Source organism: Esox lucius, chromosome 7 (genome assembly GCF_011004845.1).
Source record: "Esox lucius isolate fEsoLuc1 chromosome 7, fEsoLuc1.pri, whole genome shotgun sequence".
In the NCBI taxonomy this organism is placed as follows: domain Eukaryota; kingdom Metazoa; phylum Chordata; class Actinopteri; order Esociformes; family Esocidae; genus Esox; species Esox lucius.
In genome coordinates, this window is record NC_047575.1 from 25774404 (window position 1) to 25801670 (window position 27267).

Here is a 27267-nt window from a genome sequence, read left to right on the forward strand (position 1 = left end):
CCGTGCCGTGGGATCCTACCACTTAAAAAAAACAAGACAACATTTTAGGCTGACTTGTTATACAGCTGCAGAAAAAATGAAGAGACCACTGCCCCTTTTTCTTTCTTTTCCAAAAAAGTTGTAAAGTTTTGAGTGAGGAACAGATTTGCAGCGGTCTCTGAATTTGAACCCTTCTGTTCCTCACTCAAAACCTTCCTTTTAGACGTCTTTGGAAAGGAACGAAAAAGGTGCAGTGGTCTCTTCATTTTTTCCGGAGCTGTATTTCAATATGAAGAAAGTTTGAAATGAATCAGAGAGCTTGATCACTGAGCAATGATTGCCTGTGATTGTCTGTGCACTAAAGCACATCACAATAGCTTGGTCCTGTCCAATGTGTTCTAAACAGTTCTGAAGGTAACTGAGATTCTTATCTGTCAGAAATAGTCATAATATATTGCTGCTGTAACTGCTTAAACAATATTGAAGGTATAAAAAACAGAAACCACTTGCTTGTGAACTCTTACAGCTGCCCAATCGAGAGCATTCTGACTAACTGCGCCACAGTGTGGTTTGGTGGTTGTTCTGCAGCCGACCAGAAGGCCCTGCAACGGGGGCTGAAAAACCGCCCAGCACATCACTGGTACCCAGCTCCCAGCCACTGTAGACCTCCAGCGTAAGCAGTGTCTGTACAGGGCGCACGGCATCACCAGGGACCCTTCACATCCATGCCACAAACTGTTTGCTCTCCTCCCATCAGGCAGGTGGTACAGGTCTCTTCATTCCTGCACCAGCATGCTCAGGAACAGTTTCTTTCCATCTACTGTAACCCTGCTGAACTCTGTGACTTTCCATCACTAACTATGCCCACCCTTTGCACTACTGGACTCTGTCACTGCCTTACAAATCTGATAAGGTTTATCAGTTTTCGTGTCATTGCTGCTATTCCTGTATTTCATTTGCACATGCCGACTTGCACCTTTAACAATTAGAACTACCACTGTACTTGTATTTTTCAATTGTTACATACACATGTTTACCTCAGGAAGCTCATTGCTGCTATCCCTGCATTTCAGTTGCATATGCTACCCCGCTGCTTCAGATTGCCACAAATATTTATCTCACTTGTACATACATTATACTTAATACTGATACATTTTCTGTAAACTTGTACATTTTCCACTGCACATTTAGAATTGCCATATGTAATGCATTTGCATAAATTTCACACATATACATAAATATACTTAATACTTGTACATTTTTCTGCACTCTTATATTAGCACTTCTGGTTCGACACAAATTGCATTTCATTGTACTGTATTCGTACTGTTCAGTGACTTAGTTCAATCGAATCGTTATTATATTCACATTTCTTTGCTTCTGGAGGTTATGGGATTGCAACCCCATAGTTTGGGAAATGTTGACTTCCAGCAGCAGACCCATGAGTGCAGCGCTCACCCCCCCCAAACACACCTAGTTTGTCACATGCACATCCTCTCACCCTCATCACTGTTTCTTCACAACCTCACTCCTGCTAAATAGTTTTCCATATTGTTCAGAATGTAATGCATGATGGCTGCAAACAAAAATGACCTCTTTAGAACTGTAGGATAGGTGTTACGGTTGTTAAAACCAAACCATAAGAAGAGGGTTATTTTCCCTCTTCATCTCTGTGCTGAATGGGTATGGCTGAAATAGAGGTGGAGGGAGGGGGGGGGGGAGAAGCAGGGAGAGATGGATAATGCCTTAACCTCCTGCCCTCACTAGTAAGTGAACGGAAAAGCCTGGCAGAGCTTAACTGTTGAGAGAAGGAAAACCCCTGCCATGCTCTCCTTTGTCCTCCCTCTCTCATTCCTTCCTTCTTTCCCTCTGTCACGCTCTCTCTCTGTCACCCCTCTCTTTGTGGCAAACAATGGCTTTCATTCACACCTCAGCCAACTGCCGGTGACTTGTGTGTGAGCCTTTGGGGACGGCCCTTAAAACAAATTACAGAGAAAAAGTTCACATTTCCATTTACCAACCTGCACGACTTTCTGGGCCTGGGTGTCAATGACCAGCAGGCGTTTCTGGAGGGGCTGGGTGACGTAGATGTACTTATCCCTCACACTGACTGCTGATGACCAAGCACAGTGTTGTGGAGACACGCCTTCACTTTTAGGGCACATCTCCTCCTGAAGAATCAATGAGACGGAGGGAGAAAGAGAGAATGGAAGGATGGGAAGAAGAAACAGTGCAGAAAGAGGAAGGAGAAGTACAAAAGGTGGTGGAGGAGGAGAACGAGTTGGAGAAGGAAAAAGAAAAATGAGATGGAAGTTGAGGAAGAGAAGAGGAGAAAGGAGAGATGATAATCCAGTTGATCACAGAAGAGAGGGACATCTTTAAAGCATGGCCTCCCCCCTCTCACTCCAGCCCACGGCAGAGGAAATGCTGTTTACAGCAGCAATGGGCAAACACATGGCTTACTGCGTTTGTATTGATCTGTAATACAATTACAGCAACCTGTAAAACTTAAAACCCTCAGAGAAACAAGGCACTTCTACCAACTAAAAGCCATTGCTTTGGAAGAGTGATGTTCTCCGAGTGTATAATCCTGTGTGCAGGGCCGTGGTGAGGTATTGACATGGGCTCTGAAACTAATGGACATGTGTAATCTCATACCATTTAGTAAGTGTAGAAATAAACTTGCAATGGACTAAAGTGAATTGGTTGGGTCCCTCTACATGGCGATATACAACCCGGTTTCCAAAAAAGTTGGGACACTGCATAAAATGCTAATAAAAACAGAATGCTATGATGCGCAAATCATTTATCCATGTATTTAATTGAAAATAGTACAAAGAAAATTTATCAAATGTTGAAACTGAGAAATGTGATTGTTTTTTTGATAAAAACATGCCCATTTTGAATTTGATACCAGCAGCACACTTCAAAAAAGTTGGGACCGCGGCATGTTTACAACCATGTTACAACACCTCTTGCTTTAAGAATACTCCCGTGTTTGGTAACGGAGGAGAACAAATGGTAATTTTGCTTGATATAGGATTACAGCGGCTCAACATTCTGGGATTATATTTGTCATTTCATAATGTGCCAAATGTTTTCAATGGGTAACAGGTCTGGACTGCAGGCAGGCCAGTTTAGCACCCAGATTTTTTACTACTTTTAATACTCTTGATTCGTCAGACCACAGTTTTCCACTTCACCTCAGTCCATCTAAAATGAGCTCAGTCACAGAGAAGGCGGCAGTGGTTCTGGATCTTGTTTATATAAGGTTTCTTCTTTGCATGGTAGAGTTTTAACTTGCATTTGTAGATGCAGCGACGCACTGTGTCCACAGATAATGGTTTTCAGAAGTGTTCCTGAGCCCATGCAATGATTTCCACTACAGAATTGTGTCTGTTTTTAATGCAGTGCCGCCTGAGGGCCTAAAGATCATAGCCATCCAATATTCGTTTTCGGCCTTGTCCTTTGTGTACAGAGGTTTCTCTGTCTCTTTTAATGATATTACGTAATCTACATGATGAGATCCCAAAACCCTATGCAATTCTATGTTGAGAAACGTTATTGTTAAATTGTTGCAATATTTGCCTGCGTAGTCTTTCACAGAGTAGTGAACCCCTCCTCATCTTTACTTCTGACAGACTCATCCTCTCTGGGATGCATTTTTTATACCTGTTGCCAATAAACTTAAATAGTTGTGAGATGCCCACCAGTAATTTTTTTTGCAATACACAACTTTTCCAGTCTTGTTGCCTCTGACCCAGCTTTTTTGAAACGTGTTGCGGACATCAAATTCAAAAGGGGCATATACAGATCCAGTAAAAATTAAGAGACCAAAAGAAAGAAAGTTTTGAGTGAGGAACAGAAGCGGTCAATTTGCAGAGGTCTTAATTTTAACCCTTTGGTTCCTCACTCAAAACCTTCCTATTTTACTTTCATGGAAAGGAAAGGAAAAGGTGCAGTGGTCTCTTAATTGTTTCCAGGGCTGTATTTTTCAAGAAACAATGACATTTCTCAGCTTCAACATTTAATTTGTTGTCTTGGTACTATTTTCTATATATTGAGTATAGGGTTTAAATGATTTTCACATCATTGCATTCTTCTGTTCTTTACATTTTAGAGAAGGTCCCAACTTTTTTGGAAATGGGGATGTACATTTAACTCACAGCGTATTAGTATACTGTGCCGTGAAAATGTATTTGCCCTATGTCACATTTCGCAGCAATGACCGCAACCAAACGCTTCCTGTAGTTATTGAACACAGTGCCGGCAATGAATTGTGGGCCACTCCTCCATGCAGAGTAACTTTAACTCAGTGACTTTTGTGGGTTTTAGAGCAGTCCTGCAGATCCTTCAATGTTTTTTATGACCTTCTGAATTATTTTACATCTTGCTTTTGAAGAGATTTTGGCAGAACGGCCAGTCCTGGAAAGATTTCTCCAGGGAACTTTCTCCATTTGAACGGCATGCCTCTGACTGTGGCTTGGTGGAAATGTCTTTGTAACCATTTCCTGACTGATAGGCAACAACAACCTTTATCTGGATGTGTGAATTTATTCTGATTGTGATTGTGGATGGAAAACTGTGTGTTGACTGCAACTGTGATGTCAAGACCCAATGTAAGTCAGTTTTATATTGGGCAATGATGACCCAAATAAGGTCTGATTGTAAATGAAGGCATTCAAAAACCTGACCCTAATTATCCTATTTATTGAGTTGAATTAACCAGGGGGCCAATCACTTTTTCACACCTGAACATTGTATGTTTGATTACATGCAACACCAAACAAATAAAGCAAGCACCTAACTTATTTATTTCCTCGCAGATTTTCTTATATATTACCACAACTCACAAAAATACTTCACCAAGTTCAAAGTACAAAATTATAAAACAAAAAATGCAAAAGATCTGACAGGGGGAATATACCGTTTTCCACGGCATTGTATACTGATTATATCACAACACACACCATCACCTTCTAAAACATGGATATAGAAGGACAGGGGACTCACATAGCTGGCTACGATCCTCTCCGTGCGCTTGATGTGTCTGCGAATCTCACACTCGCTGGGTTGCAGAACAGTGATGCCCTCATCAGAGAACACATAAAACATGTTCCCCACACTCAACCCTGGGGAGACAGGAGATAAAAAGGACTTCACCTGATGTTTCCGCATTCAGCAGCCACACAGAGAACACGGAGACCCTGTTAGCAGCACCTAAACTGGTGAATGACTGCTGGGGTTGTCAGGCATTGTGACGGCAGAGTCTGTTCCTGTCAACAACCGGCCTAAGAAGTGCTTTGTGAGGCTGTCTTCTGAAAACTGACGGCCTCTGTGAGCAGCAGAATCCTACCGCAGGCATTTTTGACACCTGACTCTAAACAACAGCTGGCAATTAAACAAGAGACACGACAGATTGACGCATACAGGACACTGACTTACACTGCTACACAGCCAGACTAGTCATGCTGTGGAAAAACACGTTACGTCGGGATGGCCCGATACATGTCTGCGGCAAAAAGAAAATGGAGTGAAAAGAAATAGGCGGCCTGAAAGCTGTTGACACAGGCATGACCTGACCTAGAGGCCACGGGTACCCTGGGACCACTAAGCACCAACGGTTGTGTCTCTACTCTCTAATCTTATCATTTAGCTGGTTGTCACACTGTGCTGTGCTGAACCTAGTGGGGGAAACATTTCATTCATGTATTGTTCCATGAAAAGGGGTTTAAACTGTGGTGCAAAATCCAAAAAGGTGGGGACACATTGTGTTCATCCATCACTACACTACCGGAGTCATGACTAGATAAAATAAAACCCGGAGGCAGTTCAGTCACTAAACTCTATTCATTGTGTGTCTATTTCATGGTCCAGTCATATGAAATATTATAAGCATAATTATGATACTAAATTAAGCAATTCATGCTATGAAATAAATTCAGAGAATGTTGGAAAAGTATAAAAAGAATATGACAGTACCTTCCTCTCGCCACAGTATATTTGCCACTTCAGCATTAGAAGTACAAAAGAACGATGGGTGAGGGAGTAAAGAAAAGAAAGGAAGTCAGATTAAGTGAGACAGAGTGATGGAATGAAGACAGAGTGAGGGGAAGAAAGATTGAAGGAAAGAGAGAGAAAGGAATGAAAGACAGAGAAAAGAAAAAAGTGGGAAAACATGTCATATTAAGTCATCAGGAAAGTGGAACAAAAACACATTTAGAAAAAATGCTTTGTTACAGAAGCAGAGGAACTGTATGTATACATAACAGCAAAAATGTTTCCTTGTTTTTTTAATTTCAGACACTCAAAACACTAAATTGCCACATTGCTTTCACATCTGCAGAAAAACATAGAGTAAATCAGACTAAAAGCCTTATCATTTGTTTAAATATTTCAGATCTTTTTCCTTCAAAATAATGTTTGATAAATAGCATGCAAATATAGCATTATGCTAATTACCATATTTGTGTGGCCAAAAATACAATGTGGAATTCCTGGAGGAATTTGTCCCTTTTCCACTTGAAGATAACTAAGTCACTTACATGTCTTTCTGGCAGAGTCCTCCACAAACAGAGATGATATGTCCTCGTCCACCCCCACCTCATTCTTAGCAATGCAGGTGTATGCGCCTGTGTCCTCATAGCGGACACTGCCAATGTAGAGCTCGCTACCATTTGCTGTGTTAGAGGTATAGAGAAGAAATGTGTCAGCTGAGCCACATTAATGAACATAACCATGGCTAAGGTATGGAGAAGACATCCCCTTTCCACACTGATTAACATTTCCAAGGCCGTTTCATCTTCTCGCCTGCAAATGAACTCTTTGTGTGCTTCTCTAAACCAATAAGCAAATATGCGGCCACTTCTCATAAATACTAGCTAGTGAAAGCAAAACAAAAGGTTCAACGACACAGAGTGACAGGAACCAGACCATACACTTTCAGTGAATCTTCTCGGTTCTGTGTCCAGATGAGTGTGTCAGGTGAAGGTGATGCATCTCAGAGCACAGTGAGTGATATCAGCAGAGGCAAAGACCTGCCGCCCTCTCCGACAGTAGCACTGGTTTTTCTCTCTCTGTGTGCGAGTGTGTTTCTCAGGTCATGTATCTTAGAGCAGAGCTGGTGCTTTCATCAAAGGCAAAGATGTGTATCCCTCTCTGACGCTAGCGCTGGTGTTTTTGTGTGCACGCCTGCGTTTGTGTGTGATTCAGGTGATGGAGCTCAGGACACAGTGAGTGCTATCTTCCCCCCATAGCTTCCTGATGATAGCACATGGCCCCTTCATGATGTATGGAACGCTCCCACACGCCCATGCATCCCTGCTCAACCTCACCCTGCTGCTGAGCCGCCGCCTTGATCACAACAAGACGGTCTACACAGCACCTCAGCAGGCCTGAAGAACGTCCTGCGTCAGACGGCTGCGTTCTCACGCCATGTCAAAGATCACGCGCCAGTCTCTCTTTCACAACCTTCCTCTCATCTCTCCCTCCGTCGCTCTGTCCTCTTTGATCCCCCCTCTCTTTCTCTCTCTACGTGCATCTCCTAAATATGGCCTGTCAGGCAGAGGCAGAGGACAACTTCTAAGGGCTGAGACCAGATGGAGCCAGCCTCTAAAACACAGGACTGGTATTAATAACTTACAGAGGTCCCGATGCACAAATAAAGCAGCGTACATCTTCCTCATTCTGATTGATATCAGTGGAGATAAACTTTTTTTATTTTAAATGTTTTAAACTTTAACATTTATTTGAACTGTCCACTATGTAGGCCATGTCTAATATTAGTGAAAGGCACAGTTAAATGGATATTCTTCTACAGTTCAAAAAGCACTATTCTAACTACTCTTTAGAGAGGAGTAAAGTAGTGACGTAAATACTGAACCGCCCCACATTAAACACCAGACACTGTCGTAACTAAGTCCAATCCATAATTATCCCTTGATCAATTTTAATGCATAACCACCCAATTAAGTATTTGCCAATAGCTCGCCCTCCCACTTAAAATGTAGTTTGTGTGTTGAGCAAATAAAGTAACCGAGTCTGTTAGGTGACTTTCAGTGTGTGTGGCGCCAGGGTGTCAAGGAGAAGTAAAATACACAGAGCTAAATAAATCCCTGTTCAGCTGTCTATTCAGCACCATTAGTTGGACCAAGCAGTCAGGACATTGGACGGCACCACCAGTTGGGCTAAGCAGTCAGGACCTTGGACAGCACCACCAGTTGGGCTAAGCAGACACGACCTTGAATAGCACCATCAGTTGGGCTAAGCAGTCAGGACCTTGGACAGCACCACCAGTTGGGCTAAGCAGTCAGGACCTTGGACAGCACCATCAGTTGGCCCAAGCAGTCAGGACATTGGACAGCACCGCCAGTTGGGCTAAGCAGTCAGGACCTTGGACAGCACCATCAGTTGGCCCAAGCAGTCAGGACATTGGACAGCACCACCAGTTGGGCTAAGCAATCAGGACCTTGGACAGCCCCATCAGTGGACCAAGCAGTCAGGGCATTGGACAGCACCACCAGTAGTTCTAAGCAATCAGGACCTTGGACAGCACTATTTCAGCCACTGGAAAGCATTTATTTCTACACTTTGAGCTTATTGGGCAACAATATCAATTTCTATTGTATTGTAAGATAATTTCTCCTGACAACCTTTATACTAGGTGTAAGGATATCTTCACATCTATGCCAAACAGCAATTAAGTGATCATGTGGGAATCCACCGTCACAGATTTCAACAACGTTCAGCCTGCCCGTGAGGAGAGATTGCAGATCTGTGAAGCTGGACAGCAGGATGTCAGTGTATATATGTGAACCGTTGGAGATTCTTCCGTTTCCTCTGCTTCTGAAGCCTGATAACAGGCTATTACTACAAGCAATGACCCACACAGCTCATAAACTGCCATCTAATGAGGGTTACTCCATAAAAGATCACTCATGTCCCCTCAGAAATTGAAATTCCAGTTCAACCCTCCCACGTGGCTGGCAGCGGTGTGATTCCTTTTCACACCGTTGTTCTGCCTTTTGCTTCGCCATCTTCAAAAGGTTCAGATGGAATATTTACTCTTCTGAAATCAGTGGCCTGCGCAACCAAGCATCAGAGTAACGATAATCATGGATATGGAGGCACAGGAGGGTGAGACTGGCGCCTGCCGTGGCGACGATCCTCAGTTCCCCAAGCGAGGAAGAGTCTGACAAAAAAGGAGCTGGATGCATCTGAAATCAAACCCTGTTCCTATGGGCCTTGGTACTATACAGGCAATAGGGGGATAACTGGGGAGGTCGGCGGTGGTGCCAGTGAGGACGGTGGTGCCAGTGAGGACGATGGTGCCAGTGAGGACGGTGCTGCGCCGTACCGATGAGGGACAGCTGCTTGGAGGGCCGGGGCTGCAGGTCCATGCCGTTCTTCAGCCAAAGGATGTTGGGGTCGGGGATGCCGTCGGCGTGGCAGTGCAGGCTGGCCGACACGCCGGGCTCTTGGGCCTGGGTCTCTGGGTACACCAGGATCACTGGGGGAACTGGAGACACACACACACGTCAGAGAGTTAATTTCCAAGAGCCAGCAGGACACACCTAATTATTCATATCTACAGGCAGAACGACAACACAGTTGGGCAGGAAACCCATGTTAAGAGGTCCAAGAAGAAGACAACGGAGCACCTTGAGGAAGGGCCATCTGAGGGAAGAACACAACATGGGAGAGGCCGCAAAATCATTATTGTAAATTATTTACAGGTTAAAAACTTCAGGACCAAACACATGGCTATTGTTGTAGAAGATAACCTGCCAGTAAGTAAATATTTCCCCTCCCTCTTCAGCTAAATGTCTGATGCAGCTGTATCGTTTTTCAATTAGCCTAAACCTGCCTTTACAACCCGGCACAATCACGTCTATTGTTCCTTTTAATTGAAAATCATTTTAGGCAAATTTTCTCTGTGTTTATACCGTATGTGCAGGCAGTAAAACAAAGCTCTGAAAATGTGTTATCTTTGATTTAATACAGTACAGACGGCTCTCCGAAGGACCTCCATGAAGAGAATGGGTTAGTAACCACACGTCATCTCAAAAAAGGGACAAAGAGGAGAAAATACTTATGTAAATGAGTTTGTAGAGCAGAATGTTTTGCATTCAGCCCCCTCTGCACTGCTTGCTGCTGGCTATTTGATGTACTGTAGTTAAAATGGTCCACATGCTCAGGGTGGAATCAATTGAGTATGGTGAATAAAGCACTGTAGTTATAGGCTTGATGCGCTTTTATGATGGTATGTTGGACAGGGTGGACAGGGTGCCCTCTTTTGTGATTGGAATACAGTTGCTGTGATAATGGCCTGAAAGAATCTAGGACATGGATGGACACCCTAAAGTCATTGTAGAACATGGATAGATACCATAGAAATAGTCGACAACATGGACAGACTCCCTAAAGACATTGTAGAACATGGATAGATACCATAGAAATAGTCGACAACATGGACAGACTCCCTAAAGACATTGTAGAACATGGACAGATACCCTAAAGACATTGTAGAACATGGATAGATACCCTAGGTCAGGGCTGCCCACAGTGTTCCTGGACATCTACTGTCCTGTAGGTTTTTCTCTCCAACTCTAATTTAACACACCTGATTCTAATAACCGGGTTAGTCACAAATGGGGCTGAAGAGAAAACTTCGGGGCAGTAGATCTACAGGTCAGCGTTGGCCAGCCTTGCCCTACAGATAGTCGACAACATGGACAGATATCCTAAAGACAGTCTAGAACCTGTACAGACACCCTAAATCTTCCTGTATTTAATTTAGTTAAAAGGTTTACAGTACCATTATGTAACCAGATGCATAAATTGCGATTTGACCTGACCGAAGGCATACAATTGCAAGAGAACAGAACAACTCACAGAACCACATACATAATAAATACAAAGATTAATAAATACTATATAAAGGAGAAAAAAACTATCATCAAATGACACTGAAATATACACAGGAAACACACATACACATGGATTCAGTGGATTTGCCCCTCATCCACAAAATATTCAAGCTTCATCAAAGTTGAAGTAGCAGGTGGTTAGAGTGTAATAAGATGTAGTTTGTATATAGAGTCTAACCTAAAAAAACAACAACTTAAGATTAAATTCAGCAACGATTAAAGGCTCGGAAATATGTAACGTTAAGGTCAGAACTACGGCGACCACACACGGAGCAAAACTCTGTAGCGACCGTGAAATGTCAAGAACATGTCATTACTAACCATTCACCTGCAGTACATGGGTCTGATAGAGCTCTTCATATCCATACGCATGACAGCTGTAGTTGCCCATGTGGATCGTTGTCACCTTGGTGATGTAGAGGGAGCCATCGTCGCCAAAGTCCTGTGGGGAGAAGAGGAAGGATGGCGGTGGTGGATGGGTGGGTGGGGGCAGCGGGGGAGCATGGAATGATGACAGACATCCAGACCATGAATCAACACGGTCCCTAGGTGTTGGGAGGGGCACGGTTTTGTGAGCCCCGTCGTCGCACTCACTCAGTCTGATAAATAGGAAGGGTTAAAAATACAAAGAACATTAGTGTGATTAATGGAGCCAGTTGTTGTTTTTCAGGATGCACAACTCACTTGGGCTTTTAGCAGGGGCTTAGGGAGGATTAAGGGACTAAATAGCTGTGTCCTGGTATGAGTGCCGATATGTGAGGCAAGCTACCTAGCAACGCATCTCTCTACGCGCAGACTGAAAGAAAAGGACTTTCTTGCCGCAAGCCATTGTTAATAGAGGGAACTGTTGTTTCTCACTTAGCTAACGAGATGGGAGTGGATGAGGACATAATCATCTTTAGTGTTTTTAGTTGAGGAAATACTTAAGGCAGACATTGGAAACACTACTGAGCTGTAAACACTGCTTTAGAGATTCACTGACGTACAGTACAATGCTGGTGAACAGTCTCAGCTATATAATTCTGACTGTGTTTGTCTCAGGATGTACTGAGCTGACTGTGGACTGCGGAGGGTTATTTCTGCCGAAGTGGGGGTATCTGGGTGGATTTCATCAAAGACTAGAAATACTATGAAACGCAACTAGAACTCAAAGCTAAATTAAACAGAAGATACGGAAAACCACGTTCATCAGCTAGCATCCCACAGATGTCAATTAGCATGCCTTGGACAATGACTGGATGGTTATCGACATGTTTTGGGACTAAGACCACATAGAGGGCCATATGCTACAACCGCCCTTACAAATGAACTAATTGAAACATGGAAACAGTTGTGTTAGTACAAACACAATAAATTCCTCTCAGTTTGTAATGAAACATGATCCTGGCACATTTTGTCCAAAACATTTCATTTATTTTTGTATCCACAATGCTCATAGTGTTGAAGGTTAGAGTACTGCATTTTTCACTTAAGTCCCAAAAAGGCCAGTAAAAGCCCTGTTTAAACAACTATTTTAAATATGTTATAGCACAATTGATTTTAATGGAGGAAGTGCATTATTGGTAATCAAATGTGAGCTATTTCCTTGGAATAATTAAGCCCCAGTCCTCTTCCAGTGGTTCTCTAAAGTGTTCTGGAACTGCGGGAGATAAACAGTGAAACATATTTTCTTTCTGCACACTATATACAGTATAGTTCCACCCCCCAATTAAACCAGGAGGGGAAAATATTAGATTTCTCCAAAACACAAAGCAATTACTTTGGAGAAAGGACTCGATTTTACTAGAGAGAGAGAGACAGAAAGAGAGATGCAAAGAGAGAGAGATGCAAATAGAGAAAGAGAGAGAGAGAGAGACACACACACACACACACTCACACACAAAAACAGAAAGAGACAGAGAGGTAGCAGGGGGCAGACAAATGGGTCTTATTCCAGCTAAGGCAAATTGCCACTCAGCCAGCTGAATGTGTCATATGTCACAGTGCCTTTTGGGAGAGAATTCCAATCACAGCTAAATGTAATATTTGTTCATTGATTCCAAAATGAGCCCATTTTCATGTAACACGGAACAACTGAGTTGGCCTGTAAATAAATCTACGCTGACCTGAAGTGACAAGTCTCACACATGCGCACACACGCGCGCGCACACACACACACACACACACACACAGCGTTTACATTTTTTTTGTCATTTGCCCAATCCGATCAAACCTTCTGCCAACCATGAGTTAAATATAATCTGAACTGGGTGACCTGTGTAAATGCAGCCAGGGAGGCCAAAAGCCTTCAATCAGCCATTATGTTTTGTTATTCATTAAAATGCTGTCATAGTGAACAGCAGGAGGCACCCGGTCTGCCTGGTAAGGACATAATGAAACACATTGTGCTTAACGTGCACACACCTACAAGGTGAACATGGAGACATTAAATAATCAACTAAAAGTAATAGAAATTAGGGATAACTGACAATTATTTCTCTCATGTGTGCCATCCGGGAAATGACATTTACACGGGTGGAATATGAAGTAAATGTGCACAATTATTAAGAAATATATTTAGCTTCGGGCTCAATACATATCATAAATAGAAGTGCAACGGACTGCTTTCAAATGTGTTCTGGCTTTTCTGCCTTCGACAACAACAACTGCTGATATACAAGGTTTGCGGCAGATATCAACACTCATCTGCAAATGACTCCGGCAGGATAAAACACGACTATCCTCTAATAAAGGCAGGTTTCAACGACTCTTCTGGTCGCCTAATAACAAACTTACGTTCGTCTCCACCACTCGACGACCTATCGGTTTCCAAGTGACACTTCCCTGTCCTCGGTGTGACCTGGCCTATACCTATGCTAAATGACGTGCATGTCAGTGTTTACTGGGTCCCCGGGGAAACATATAATGAGGCCAATTCATTAATTAACATGCAATTACAGAATTCTAATCAGCTGCTGGATAAACACAGTCCCAACAATCAGCTATGCAGGTGAACTTCACAACGTGCTGCCGCTGCGGCCGCCCCTCTTTAGCTCATTAACTGGATGCAGCCAATTCCCACGCTACGCCATGTTGGGATTTGCTAATAATTTTTTCTAACATGGTTTGTGCTCTTTGAAATCAGCGGGATGCCTGGCAGAGCTCCTGAGACCAAATCATTACATTATTACCATTAGAGCAAATGAAACAAAGTGAGTAAAAACACAGACCTGTTTTAATTGGAAATGAATAACGCAAGCTGGGAGAATAAGACGTGGAACTTGTAGTAATGGGAATTAGCGTTTAAAATGTATTTTCTGTGAACCCTATATTGAACGTCATTGATTAATTGTTTAAAATCAATGCGCCCCTGGGGATTCATCTGAGGATTGTCAAAAATGAGCCAGTGGTCCGATTAATACATCTCTTACATTGTTATTGTGGCACAAAAAGGTGAAGTACAGTTTTAATATTCACCCCATAGTGCCAAAAGACGACTGGCCACACCTCAAAGTACTGTTCTGACCGCACAAGGGTGTTTTCCCACTGCTTCATTTGTAATTTGGGAGGTCCCGGAACACTTTGGGGTGCACGAGAGACATGGATCCAGCTGGCAAATTGACGTGAATAAAGTACATCGGCAGCGCAAATAGTGGACAACAAAAAGCTAAAACTTTCCCAATCTGGTCAGGCAGTGCTGAGGCTACAAGAGGCTGCCTGAATAGGCGACTATGAACTCTGATTGCTTTAAGTCGAATGTTAACAGTGCAAAGTGAATGCAGTGATGGAAAAAGACAAGTCATGCGTAGCAGACCGGATTTGTGAAAAAAAGAGGGGCCGGAAAAAACTGAGGGAAATCTGAGAGGTGCTGGGTCTTGTTCCAGCTCAAATTAACCACTGAGCTTTCCTAGCCACTATGCAAAATGATTTGTTACGCTGTGTTATCAACTGCGTAGAAGTGGGAATTTACCACTTGATAGACAAGTTTCCCACTAGTAATTATCAGTTGGACTGAGGTTCAAGTGATGTGCTGAACTGCCACTTCCCATTTGGTTGCTTTAAAGTTGAAGTTCAGATATTTTTCTGGTGCCTCAGACTACTTGATGTGAATTGTGACATCAGAAGTTGAAAAGTGTTAAAATACATAAATGACACCCTTTAAGATTGCCGCTATCTCTTTTCTAGGACTCACATTTATATCCTCCAGATCCAAGAAGTTGAGTATGATCCCATTCCTCTTCCAGATGATTGGCGGCCGCAGCGTCCCCTGGATGGCACATGACAGCACAGTGCTGAGGCCTACCGTTACCACGGAGACGCTCACTCTCTGGTCCTCAGCAAGGCTCAGCTGAACAACCTCTGTAATGGGAGAGGTAGGGACAGAAAGAAAGAGAGAGAGGGAGAGAGAGAGAGAGAGATGGGAGATAAAGAGAGAGGATAAGAGAAATAGAGGGAGAGAGGGAGCAAGTGAATGAGTGAGATAGATAAAAGAGATGAGCCGGTGGTGGAACTGAACCAAGCCAGATTTTATTCATCACATCACAGAGCACACAGTAGGGGATACAAACACAGCTGCTTGAGAGAGAACAGTGTCTGATCTAAGGACAAAACCGCGCGAGAGCAGGACATTGTGCAAATAGCCTACTTCTCATTAAGGAAGATTTATATTCAGCGGACTAGCAAGTCCAATTTGTTCCACCTTTAAGGCAAATCAAGCAACAGTGTTGTGGAGTGTCCCCAGGGTCCATAAATATACAGGAAGAAAGAAAGAGGGCTGAAAGAATGAGGGGTGGCAGGTAGAAAGGTCATAAATATGTCTGAATGACCCCGGGTCAATATTGGTTCAGGGTCTTTAGGATGACTATAAGTGGTTCAATAAATAAAGATTGCCAGACACCTGACAGAACTCTAAATGGAGCCAACCATGCGTGAGCTTCGGAGAAAATCCCTGTTTCCCTACCACTCTGAAATGGATTGAATTGAAACTGCTTTCTTTCCCTGCAGGGCTGCAATGAGGTTACTATACCCCATGAAAAATTTAGTATCTCTGATATTGATATTTGATATTCATTTTAACACAACTGACAGTTAACAGGAAACCCAGTTTAAGAAATAACTTCTAGCAATCGTGTATCACAAAAATCAACAAAAATATGTACGAAGTAACAAAATAGAAAATGTGTATACGTGTGTGTGTGTGTGTGTTAATTCTGGTCAAAGATGTATAGTACTCTCTCTCTACTCTTCAACCCTCTCCTAGAAAATTGCAAGCATTTGTTTGCTTTACCTTCCAACTCATTTTGGGTGTGCTGATTTGTCTGACACAAACAAATACAAAAAATAATATACAAGACGATTAATCTGTGTTGGCACAGGAACAGTTTCATCTGTGTTGGCACAGGAACAGTTTCACCTGTGTTGGAACAGTACCAGTTTCACCTGTGTTGGAGCAGGACTGGTTTAATCTGTGTTGGAACAGCACAAATTTCATCAACACGTTTCACCTGTGTTGGAGCAGGACTGGTTTAATCTGTGTTGGAACAGCACAAATTTCATCAACACGTTTCACCTGTGTTGGAACAGGACTAGTTTAATCTGTGTTGGAACAGGACTAGTTTAACCTGTGTTGGAACAGGACTAACTTCATCTGTGTGGAACAGGACTAGTTTAACCAGTGTTGAAACAGGACTAACTTCATCTGTGTTGGAACAGGACTAGTTTCATCTGCGTTGAAACAGGTGTAGTTTAATCTTTTGTTGGCTGTGAGCAATTTTCTGTGAAGCAAGTCCTGAAGACATGTGGAGATGATTTTTTCTTGAAACTTGGAGATTGCTGTTCCCTGAAGTGAGGCCTCACTTCATATGATTGTTTAGCAGCTGACTACACAGGCAACAGTCTCTTCTGCTCAAGAGACTCAGGCTCGTGTGACAAAGGCTAACAAATTGCATATCCACTGACCGTGCCTGCATGTCTCTCCCTGGTGGATAGGACTGACATGACATTATCTTCTTAATGACTGTTAGGCTTTTTCTCCTGACCAAAAATAGCCTGTGTACGAATAATTGACTTTCTTGGGATTCACAAACTATTGATCCATCAGCGGTAACTGTTACGGTCTTTGGCGGCCAACCGGGAGAATGCTTATGTCTGGCGTCCAGTGAACAAATACATACACACACATTGAAATGCAAAGCACAGATGTGTTCTCCCAGGGAATAACTAATGCGGGCCTCGGAGTGTAGCTAGCTCCTCTTTTACCCCAGCTCTTTTGAGCCTACAGAAGATATACTCAGAAACAAAATGGGCAGAAGACAGCAGGGTTGTAGGCCAGGCGTGGGCACACAGGAATCAGAGTTGAGTGGGGAAGCATTACACTCAGTAAGAATGTGGCCTAAACGTCTGATTCGTCTCCATGGCTCCTCCACTCTCTGATGCTCTGGGTTGAAAATGTCAACATTGTGGCTAAGACCCCTAACACTTCCACTTAGAAGGATTGGCATGGGATGTGAGGCTGGGACATGAGACACCACTCTCCATCTCCTCCTCCCAGTCAATTTGGTAATAATGTACTACTACTGCTACTGTAGTATTACTACTACTGCTACTACCATTACTACTGCGACGACCACTACAACTACTACAACAACTTCTACTACTAGTAATACTACTACTACAAATAATAATAACAAACATACTGTATGTAGTTCTTTTACAGTTGCTTAAAAGGGAACATTGCTCCATGCCAGAAAAGCTATTCATATTCTCACCAGTATTAACTTCCTCAAATAACTGCAGTCACCTGGGAAAGTCTTAGCATATTTTCTCATTTGTATACACATCTATATATTTACCTAAGCTTCCTCATCTCTTTCTCCTACGCGACACACATGCAATTCAATTCGACAACAAATAAGCAGGGAAGCGAAGAGCACTGAAACATGGAGCAGCATTCATTATGTCTTAAGGTTATCAACACCTTGGCTTAAAAAAAATGTGTTTGATATGCCATTCTTGGCGCCACATACTCCCCAATGCAGCCAAGTTATTTAGCAAGGAGCTTTAAAGCAGTGAGGTTTAAAAAAGCTCGTAATTGGTGCTCTGTGCCTTGTAGCTTGGCCACATTATTGTTGCAGTCCAATCCCAATAGCAACGCCGCAATTTAGCATCTGAATAGATGTAGACACATAGGACCTACAGTACCAGGAGCAGACAAAACCTACAAGAATGCGCACAAACAAAAGGACGTTATGCAAAGGAAACCTCCACCCCTAGGGGCTCTTCTGATTATGACTATGTTCTGGATTGCTGTCCCTGAAACGAATGACATCTGCCACATTATTCTGAGAACAATGCACGTCGCATTCTAGATGCAGTCCAACCCCATGTTCTGATCTTGACAGGTGATCAGTCTGTTCCTTGAAGGTTCCACACGAAAGGCTTCCTGGAAGATCTGAAACCTCATCCACTCCATGTCTAAGCGGCATCTTGCAACCCAATGGGACAGAGTACAAAGCTTTTCTCTGTGTGTTCGTGGAACACGCTCCCCAACAGCAGAGGGGGCGTGCGAATGGGACTCGGCCAGTACAAACTGAGGCTCTTACCGCTGAAATAATACATCCTCAGTCCCGCTCTTTAACTGTCCTCTTCAATTCTCTCTCACTTTCATTCCACCTATCTCACTATTGTTCCCTCTTTCACACTCTATCCCTTTCACTCTCGTTTCAATTTGAGGGATCTGAACGTGTCAGTTGGTGAATGTGCTGGTAATTCATGGAGGGAATGTGAAGATGAGCAATCAGCAGGCCACTCATTAATCACACACAATCCAGACTCCTAATCTTCTCCACAGGTACAGATGAACAACCCAGCTCTCTACCTCTCCTGCCTCAGTCGTTCTCTGTTCCTCTCTTCTCCTCCTCCTCTCTTTCTCAATCCGCCTGTCTCTTCGCCTCTCCTTCTCTCTTCTTTCTCTATCTCCCGCCTCTACTTCTCTCTCTGTCACTCCCTCTTTAAATGTGCCCCAGCGGCTTTTCCTCTAACAAAGCCACGGTGGAGAGACTGCAGCTCCCTGGGAGCCATGAATTACAAGGAGAATGAGGCTTGTTATAATCACTAAGAATAGGAGAGAAGTCTGGGCTGGATGATGAGTACCATCACATTGGAGCTTTGCTAAACTACATGTCAAAGTTTATAAATAAGGAAAGAGTTCATTGACTGGGCGGGATCCAGGTCTCAGTGAGCTCTGTAGGAAGGCACAGGATAATCTGCAACGTGAGGTCAACAACATGCAGCATCCCTGCCTGCCTGCCTTATTGTTGGTGTACAGATAAAAACATGTCTGCTGTCAAAATCAGTGATATGTGATATGAGAAAAATGTACTCATGTCAGTATTCTCATTAGAGTTAATTAAACATATAACTGATGTGCAATTTCACATTATAAGAATATTTTTCCATCAATTTTGGAAACAAAGTCATAGAGAAAACGCGTAATTTAAGAGACAATAATACTTGCTGAGGATGACTAAAGATAAATCCTATTCTATGCCACAGTGAACGCCGTTCTTTGCAAGAGAACTCTATTCTTACAGGACTCAATTTCCTGAACCATATAAAAAAAAGACCAATCATTTTCAGTTATGTATTGCTTAATGTAAGAAGTCGTTTGAGTCCGTACATATCTCAAAGCACCTGATCCATGCCTACAGCATCTACGGATTTGCAGAGGATGAACCAAGTCCGTGATGCTCTGTGTCCCAAATTCCATCCAATTCCCTCTGAAGTGCACGACCAAATGCACCGTGTTTACAAGAAGTGCACTGTCTAGGGAACGGGATGCCAGTTGTGACGGAGCCACAGTGTGTCGTTCCCATCCCACAGGACACTGTTAACCTGCAGGGAGATGTGATTTATAGCCCGTCTGGGTGAAAAACATACATTTACTTTGGAAACTCAAGCCAAAGTTAAACTGTAGCCCACCATGCTGCCTTAACATCCTGGCATTTACAGTACATGGGAATGTGACACGCTGCTTGCTGGGATGGAGGGAGTGAGAGCGGGCGCACACGTGTCTCACGTACGTCGACATACAAGCTTTTCAGGAAGCATGTTACTGTTTTAGAGATGCAGTATAATGTGCCAGACATTCAGAAATTCAACGAGGGAAAACTGTGTTCAGACAATGTACAGATAATGCACAGGTAATGCGCAGATAATGCAGAGAACAGCTCGCCACAAGATCCATTGATGAGATGCTAACTACACTTACTGTACTTGTACTTGTCAAATTACAATGATGTTGGATCTAAACTAATCTAAGCACTACAGCTTTGGACAAAAAATTATTGGTCTCAGTGTAACCTGCTACTAATTCTCTTTAGTTTAGTACAGGCTTGTCTCCTGAGTTAGAATGTCACGTTTCAAACCGCTTCTTTGCATAAGAACACATGAAAATGTTAACTGTGAGCTGTATTTGAGTTCAAGCACATTCTCCATAGTCTTCTCATTACTGACCTCCAAGTCATGACTATGGAGTTACACACATTCTGGAACTAATCCTGAATTAATTAAAAACAAACACGAATTTGAGAGCCAAACATGCAATGATTTAAAAATGTGGATAATCTGGTCTTGTAAAAACACCCAGCCAGAGGCATTTTCTTATTAAACAGTGCCTATCCCTTTGACAGGGGTAAATGGCCTTTCTTGATTTAAAGCCTTAAGCGTTCTAGAGGAGGAGGGTAACAGGGATTAATTGCCTGCAGCAAAATCTTTTTTATGGGTGTCACTGACTGACCTGACCTAGAGATGTTATTGGCTAACAGCTAAATGCAGACTCAGTAACCCTCTTCCCTCCACACTGCAGCTCAAGACTCCAGCACAACGTAAGCGCATTTCATGAGGTGTAAAGAACTACAGACTAGTAACACAAGTACATTTGAAATGTCACCGCAAATACCTTCACTTCCGCTGTGAACTAGTAATAAACACAAGATAGATCCATTTGAAATGTGTTCTCAAGTGGCACTCTAAAGCTTCGATATATTGGTTCTTATAGAGTACACATTACAGCGAGCCAGACGGTGTCTGGGCTTCCCTATGATTTGGAACATGTCTATTGAATGTCCTTCTGGGTGTTATTGATAACACTAAAAAAGTGGAAGGTGGCAGCTAAGTATGAGCAGAGAACTATTGCAGCTAAGTATGCCTCGTCCAGTAAAGTCACCATGGGATTAGAAGCAGTCCTAGGTTGGTTTTAAGGGACATAAAAAGGTGCTGATATTTTGCTGCTGGGATTACTGGTTCAAATCCCGGGTCTACTCAAAGAAGGCACTTCCGTCATCACTTTTACAGTGGCTCCCAAAAGTATTCAACCCGTTAAGTGGCACAACATCATCCTAATAACGGGCATTACTAAGCTTCGGAGGACATTCAAAGTCTTGGAATTCTTCCTGTATTCTACCTTTGACTGATGTTTTAAATAACCTTTACTTGGATTTGCTTTGAATGTTCATTCGTCTTCATGATGTAGTTTTTGCTACTAATAGCACTAACCAACTGTGGGACCTCCCAGAGACAGGTGTATTTAACCTGAAACCCCTTGATTGTATACTGGCGGACTCAGTTCAACTAATGACGTGACTTACATGACTAAAGACAACTGGCTGCACCACAGCTCATTCAGGTGCATCATAGCAAAGGAAGTGAATACTTATGCATACTTATGAATACTTCATGTTGATAACTAATGTAGAACAATTTGCAATAACATTTTTCACTTTGACATCATGCCCTATGTTTTTTTTTTTATCAGTGGCAAAAACACCTAATGAAATCCATTTAAATTTCATGCCATAGCACAATGAAATGTGGATGGAAACATGACAGAAACAAGCCTAGAGTCCTTCGTATGCATTTTGGTTAGCTGATATGCTAGCATGTTAGACAGCAAGCCTAGATTACTGAGCATATGTTTGGGATAGTCGCTACATGTACTCTAGCATGTTAGACAGCAAGCCTAAATTGCTTAGCATGTGTCAGAACATTTCATTAACGAACACAGCGCATGTCTCTGCTAGCGATATCCTCAGCTGTTTGCTTGAGTCAGTAACCAACATGAGTGTCAGGTCCCGGCTCTCGTCATGTAGCAGGATGTCAGATCACTGGGAAAATCCGTGTAAACTCCAGGACAGGACGCGGTCACGTGTCACTGGCCTTGGGGCAGTTGTCATGCACACATCTCCATGGCGACATTAATCACAGATGGCAGGCCAGCGGGACAGATGGTGAGGTGAATACACACAGTCATGGGCACCCTGATGTGGGACGACAGTGCTCAGCATCTCCGGCCCATGGCTTTCTACACCGGCCCGGTGGACATTGCTGTAATGCAAGTCACTCCTAGGGTGTGTTAGCGACTGATGGCAAGTCAGGTTGGGTTTCAGTGACAATGAACACTCAGTAATCTGACCGATACGTCCCGATCCTAAACCCGGATGCTGGGACGAGGGCAGAGACGAAAAAAAAACAGTTTCATTTTAAACGTCGATTTCGCATTGATTCGTCCTTCACTGTGCCGTTAGTGACTAGTCCTAACGTTAGACAACATTTTCAAGTTCTCATATACCCACTAATGGACTTGTCAAATCAGTAATTTACCGTAATCACCATTAGCTTCTGTGCGGCACGCACAGTTAAAGTGGACTTGGACTTCACAATGGGTATGAGCCCAATCGGGTCAGGCATTCATGTCGAGGATACTGCTCACTGTGCGGCTTGATGCTTGATTCAAAAGGCATCACGTATGAGACAGATTGGACGGTTACAATAACGCAGATAAAACGTTGCACATTTAAGTGAATCCTATGAGAGATTTCGTTAATACTGAACTATTATCTGATATGCTATTATCAGATATGTGAGGCCTATGCAGAATCCTAATTCATCATTAAGTGAGGCATCGGTTGGGATTTGATCGAAACGGTTCTTGGCATAAGCGTCATTCAAAAACACTGCGCTACAGGGCACTCTGGCAGCTCTCCTCCCCGGGGTAAAACCTATTAGCATGTGTCAATCTGCAAAGGACTCCCCATGAAATATATTTACCTACTACAGCTCAAATGGAAATCCATCTTGATGCAAACAGGGAAGATTACCAGTAGCCTGCCTAGCCACGCTTGTCTATCTGTCTTTGTTATCTTCATGCATGTCTTAGTCTCTTTAATCAGCAGATGGTTTTCACCATTTATTAGACATTACTCCCACCATTATGAACATTTTGTTTTCCACCCATAATCTAACTTGAGTAGAATCTATGCATTATAAACACTTGAATGTTTAGATTAACCAATGTAACGATTATCATTTTGTAGTATACAGTGACTGCTTAAGTGTTACACAGAATATGTTACATGGAATAATCAAATCCAGCTGATGGCGTAAAGTATGCCTAGTTATCAAATAGGAACATCTAATGAAAGTAGCTGACTGTCATGTGCAAATGTACCTGTCGGACATACATTTGGTGATGGATTGTATTGTTCATAGGGACAGTATGGCCCAGATTATTTGGTATTCATTTCTGAAAATCCTTTCAAATACCTAAGAACAAGACTAATACAGATTTTGAGTTCAGAAAAAAGTCAGTCAGTTATTACATTTCTCATCTCTCACAGAAGGTTTGTGAGAAGACTTTAGTGCAAGTTGTCACCAACTGCGTGAAATGAAATAATATGTATATTTCCAGATTAAGTGATGAGCACACAGAGCAACATACTTCCATGATGGGGAAAAAAAGATGCACTCCCTTCCATATGTATTAGGACAGTAAAGCCAACATTTTTATTTTTGCTGTACACTCAAGGCATATGAAAATTGGATAAAAAGATTAACTTACAGAATGTCACCTTTATTTTAGTAAGGATATCAGCACTATCGGAGGTCAATCCCCCTATTTCATTCAAAAATAGAAATTTTGACTTCACTGTCCCAATAGTTATGGAGGGCACTGCAGTGAAATTTCTAGAAAAGGTCCCCATGAGTTGATTAAAGTGATTCATTGCATCTCTGTTTGGAGTTTCTTTAGATCTCTCTTTTAAGTCTTGGCTCCCAGATCAGAAAATAACTGGAGAACAGTTCTAGAAGCCACAAGCCTGCCAGGTTATTACAGGGGTATTGTCTGAATGTGTATGCTAATAATCTGATTTGAATTGTTCTGTTTTTATCATTAGTTGAAACTGTGTTATTCTTACTTGAAATATTCTTGCAAACATTGAATGAAACATAGAATCCTGTGCAAGACACTGTAACTGATATAAATACCAACAGCACCACGTAGTCTCTGACATAAAGGGAAGGAAACAGCAATACTGACATGAAAATTATTCCAGTTATAATAACATCACAACAAGGGTAAGACACAACATGGATGATAACATAACAATATAGATAATACATATTGCATGTACAATGACATAACAAGGAACATGTGATTAGTGCATGGATAACATTACAACATGTATAATAACAGTGCAACATGGGTATTAACATTTACAATAAAATCACAGCATGTACAGTGGGGAGAACCAGTATTTGATACACTGCTGATTTAGCAGGTTTTCCCACTTACAAAGCATGTAGAGGTCTGTAATTTTTATCATATGTACACTTCAACTGTGAGAGACGGAATCTAAAACAAAAATCCAGAAAATCACATTTTCTATGAATCAATTTGCATTTTATTGCATGACATAAGTATTTGATACATCAGAAAAGCAGAACTTCATATTTGGTACAGAAACCTTTGTTTGCAATTACAGAGATCATACGTTTCCTGTAGTTCTTGACCAGGTTTGCACACACTGCAGCAGGGATTTTGGCCCACTCCTCCATACAGACCTTCTCCAGATCCTTCAGGTTTCGGGGCTGTCGCTGGGCAATACGGACTTTTAGCTCCCTCCAAAGATTTTCTATTGGGTTCAGGTCTGGAGATTGGAGCCACTCCAGGACCTTGAGATGCTTCTTACGGAGCCACTCCTTAGTTGCCCTGGCTGTGTGTTTCGGGTTGTTGTCATGCTGGAAGACACAGCCACGACCCATCTTCAATGCTTTTACTGAGGGAAGGAGGTTGTTGGCCAAGATCTCGTGATACATGGCCCCATCCATCCTCCCCTCAATACGGTGCAATCGTCCTGTCCCCTTTGCAGAAAAGCATCCCCAAAGAATGATGTTTCCACCTCCATGCTTCATGTTTGGAATGGTGTTCTTGGGGTTGTGCCCATCCTTCTTCTTCCTCCAAACACGGCAAGTGGAGTTCAGACCAAAAAGCTCTATTTTTGTCTCATCAGACCACATGACCTTCTCCCATTCCTCCTCTGGATCATCCAAATGGTCATTGGCAAACTTCAGACGGGCCTGGACATTCGCTGGCTCGAAAAGAGGACCTTGCATGTGCTGCAGGATTTTAATCCATTACGGCATAGTGTGTTACTAATGGTTTTCTATGAGACTGTGGTCCCAACTCTCTTCAGGTCATTGACCAGGTCCTGCTGTGTAGTTCTGGGCTGATCCCTCACCTTCCTCATGATCATTGATGCCCCACGAGGTGAGATCTTGCATTGAGCCCCAGACCGAGGGAGATTGACCATTTTACCATGGATAATGACATTACAACCTGGATTATGACATTTTAACATGGATAATGACATTACAGCCTGGATTATGACATTATAACATGGATAATGACATTACAACAAACATGCATAGTAACATGGCAACATGGATAATGACATCATCACATAGATAATTACATTACAACATGGACTGCACATATTTGAATATGTGGCCTTGATGAACAACAATTTATTGGATATACAGCTCTTGAAAAGACCACTGTAACTTATTCTTTCCTTTCCAAAAAAGTCGATAAGGAATGTTTTGAGTGAGAAACAGAAGCATTCAATTTTCAGTGGTCTCTTTCCTTTTTCGGAAAGGAAAGAAAAAGGTGCAGTGGTCTCTTAATTTTTTCCTTTCTGCAGTCAGAATCATACTGAACGAGGGCCTCTGGAGACCTGAGGGTTTTAGCTGAGGTAGGGAAACAGCCGTTACTCTGGAGAACCCATCCCTATTCTCTCTTTTTCCACCCGCTTAACTTGTGAACCCACCAGCTACAAACTTACAGTCGACAATCCATACACAGGAAAAGATGACCAGTTAAATCTTCTCCCGATTGTTCCCTCCAGAACAGACCCTGTATCCCAAAGGTCAGCATGCACCCTCTAAAGCAGGGCACTACAGTGAAATGGGTGGCATTTGGGAAGCTGTAGACAGATGAGAGTTGTATTCGGCTGACTACCGGTGCCTTATGCAGGTCTGAGGCTGATCAATACACTGTATAGCTCTGTAGAACTGGGACTCTCACAAACATTCAGTATGTGTCTGTGGATGGGACAAGTTGGGCAGGCTGTTAGCTAATGTCAGCAGAAAACATATTTTGTCCCAGTTTCTCAATCCCGTAGAATTACTACTTTAATGATCCCTCTCTCTATTTCTCTCTTTATTTCTACTTCATCTTTCTCTCTCTCTCTTTCTCTCTCTGTCTCCGTTTTGTTTTTATCAGTTCAGCTCCTCATGTTCAGCCAAGGACATGAGACAGTACAGTTTATCTGCAGAACACAGTACAGTTGTGCTCATAAGTTTGCATACCCTGGCAGAAATTGTGAAATTCTGGCATTGATTTGGAAAAAAATGACTGATCATGCAAGTCTTTTAATTAAGGATAGTGATCATATGAAGCCATTTATTATCACAGTTGTTTGGCTCCTTTTTCAATCATAATAATAACAGAAATCACCCAAATGGCCCTGATCAAAAGTTTACATACCCTTGAATGTTTGGCCTTGTTACAGACACATAAGGTGACACACACAGGTGAAAATGACAATTGAAGATGAATTTCCCACACCTGTGGCTTTTTAAATTGCAATTAGTGTCTGTGTATAAATAGTCAATGAGTTTGTTAGCTCTCCCTGAGCAGGCTAGATACTGAACCATGGGGAGCAGAAAATAACCTGCGTAACAAGGTAATGGAACTTTATAAATCACTAATTAAGAAGTGGAAAATTCGGGGATCTCTTGATACCAAGCCAAGATCAGGTAGACCAAGAAAGATTTCAGCAAAAACTGCCAGAAGAATTGTTCGGGATACAAAGAAAACCCCACACGTAACCTCAGGCTGCTCTGCTCTGGAAAAAGACGGTGGGGTTGTTTCAAGGAGCACAATACGACGATACTTGAACAAAAAATTTGCTACATGGTTGAGTCGCCAGAAATAAGCCTTTACTGCACCAATGCTACAAAAAAGCCCAGTTACAATATATCTGAC

General features: G+C 42.5%; 1 protein-coding gene across 2 annotated transcripts in view; it reads right to left on the reverse strand.

Moving 5' to 3' along the window:
* The window catches only part of fstl4 (follistatin-like 4), a 176973-nt gene that overhangs the window by 12471 nt on the left and 137235 nt on the right, over window positions 1–27267 (reverse strand). For both annotated transcript variants that reach the window (XM_034293500.1, XM_034293499.1), the window contains exons 7-13: window positions 15079–15245; window positions 11229–11349; window positions 9335–9496; window positions 6525–6659; window positions 5962–5988; window positions 4993–5111; window positions 2001–2150 (exon numbers count right to left, since the gene is read on the reverse strand). In XM_034293500.1, coding sequence (XP_034149391.1) covers window positions 2001–2150; window positions 4993–5111; window positions 5962–5988; window positions 6525–6659; window positions 9335–9496; window positions 11229–11349; window positions 15079–15245 — 881 coding nt within the window. The remainder of the gene's footprint in view (window positions 1–2000; window positions 2151–4992; window positions 5112–5961; window positions 5989–6524; window positions 6660–9334; window positions 9497–11228; window positions 11350–15078; window positions 15246–27267) is intronic.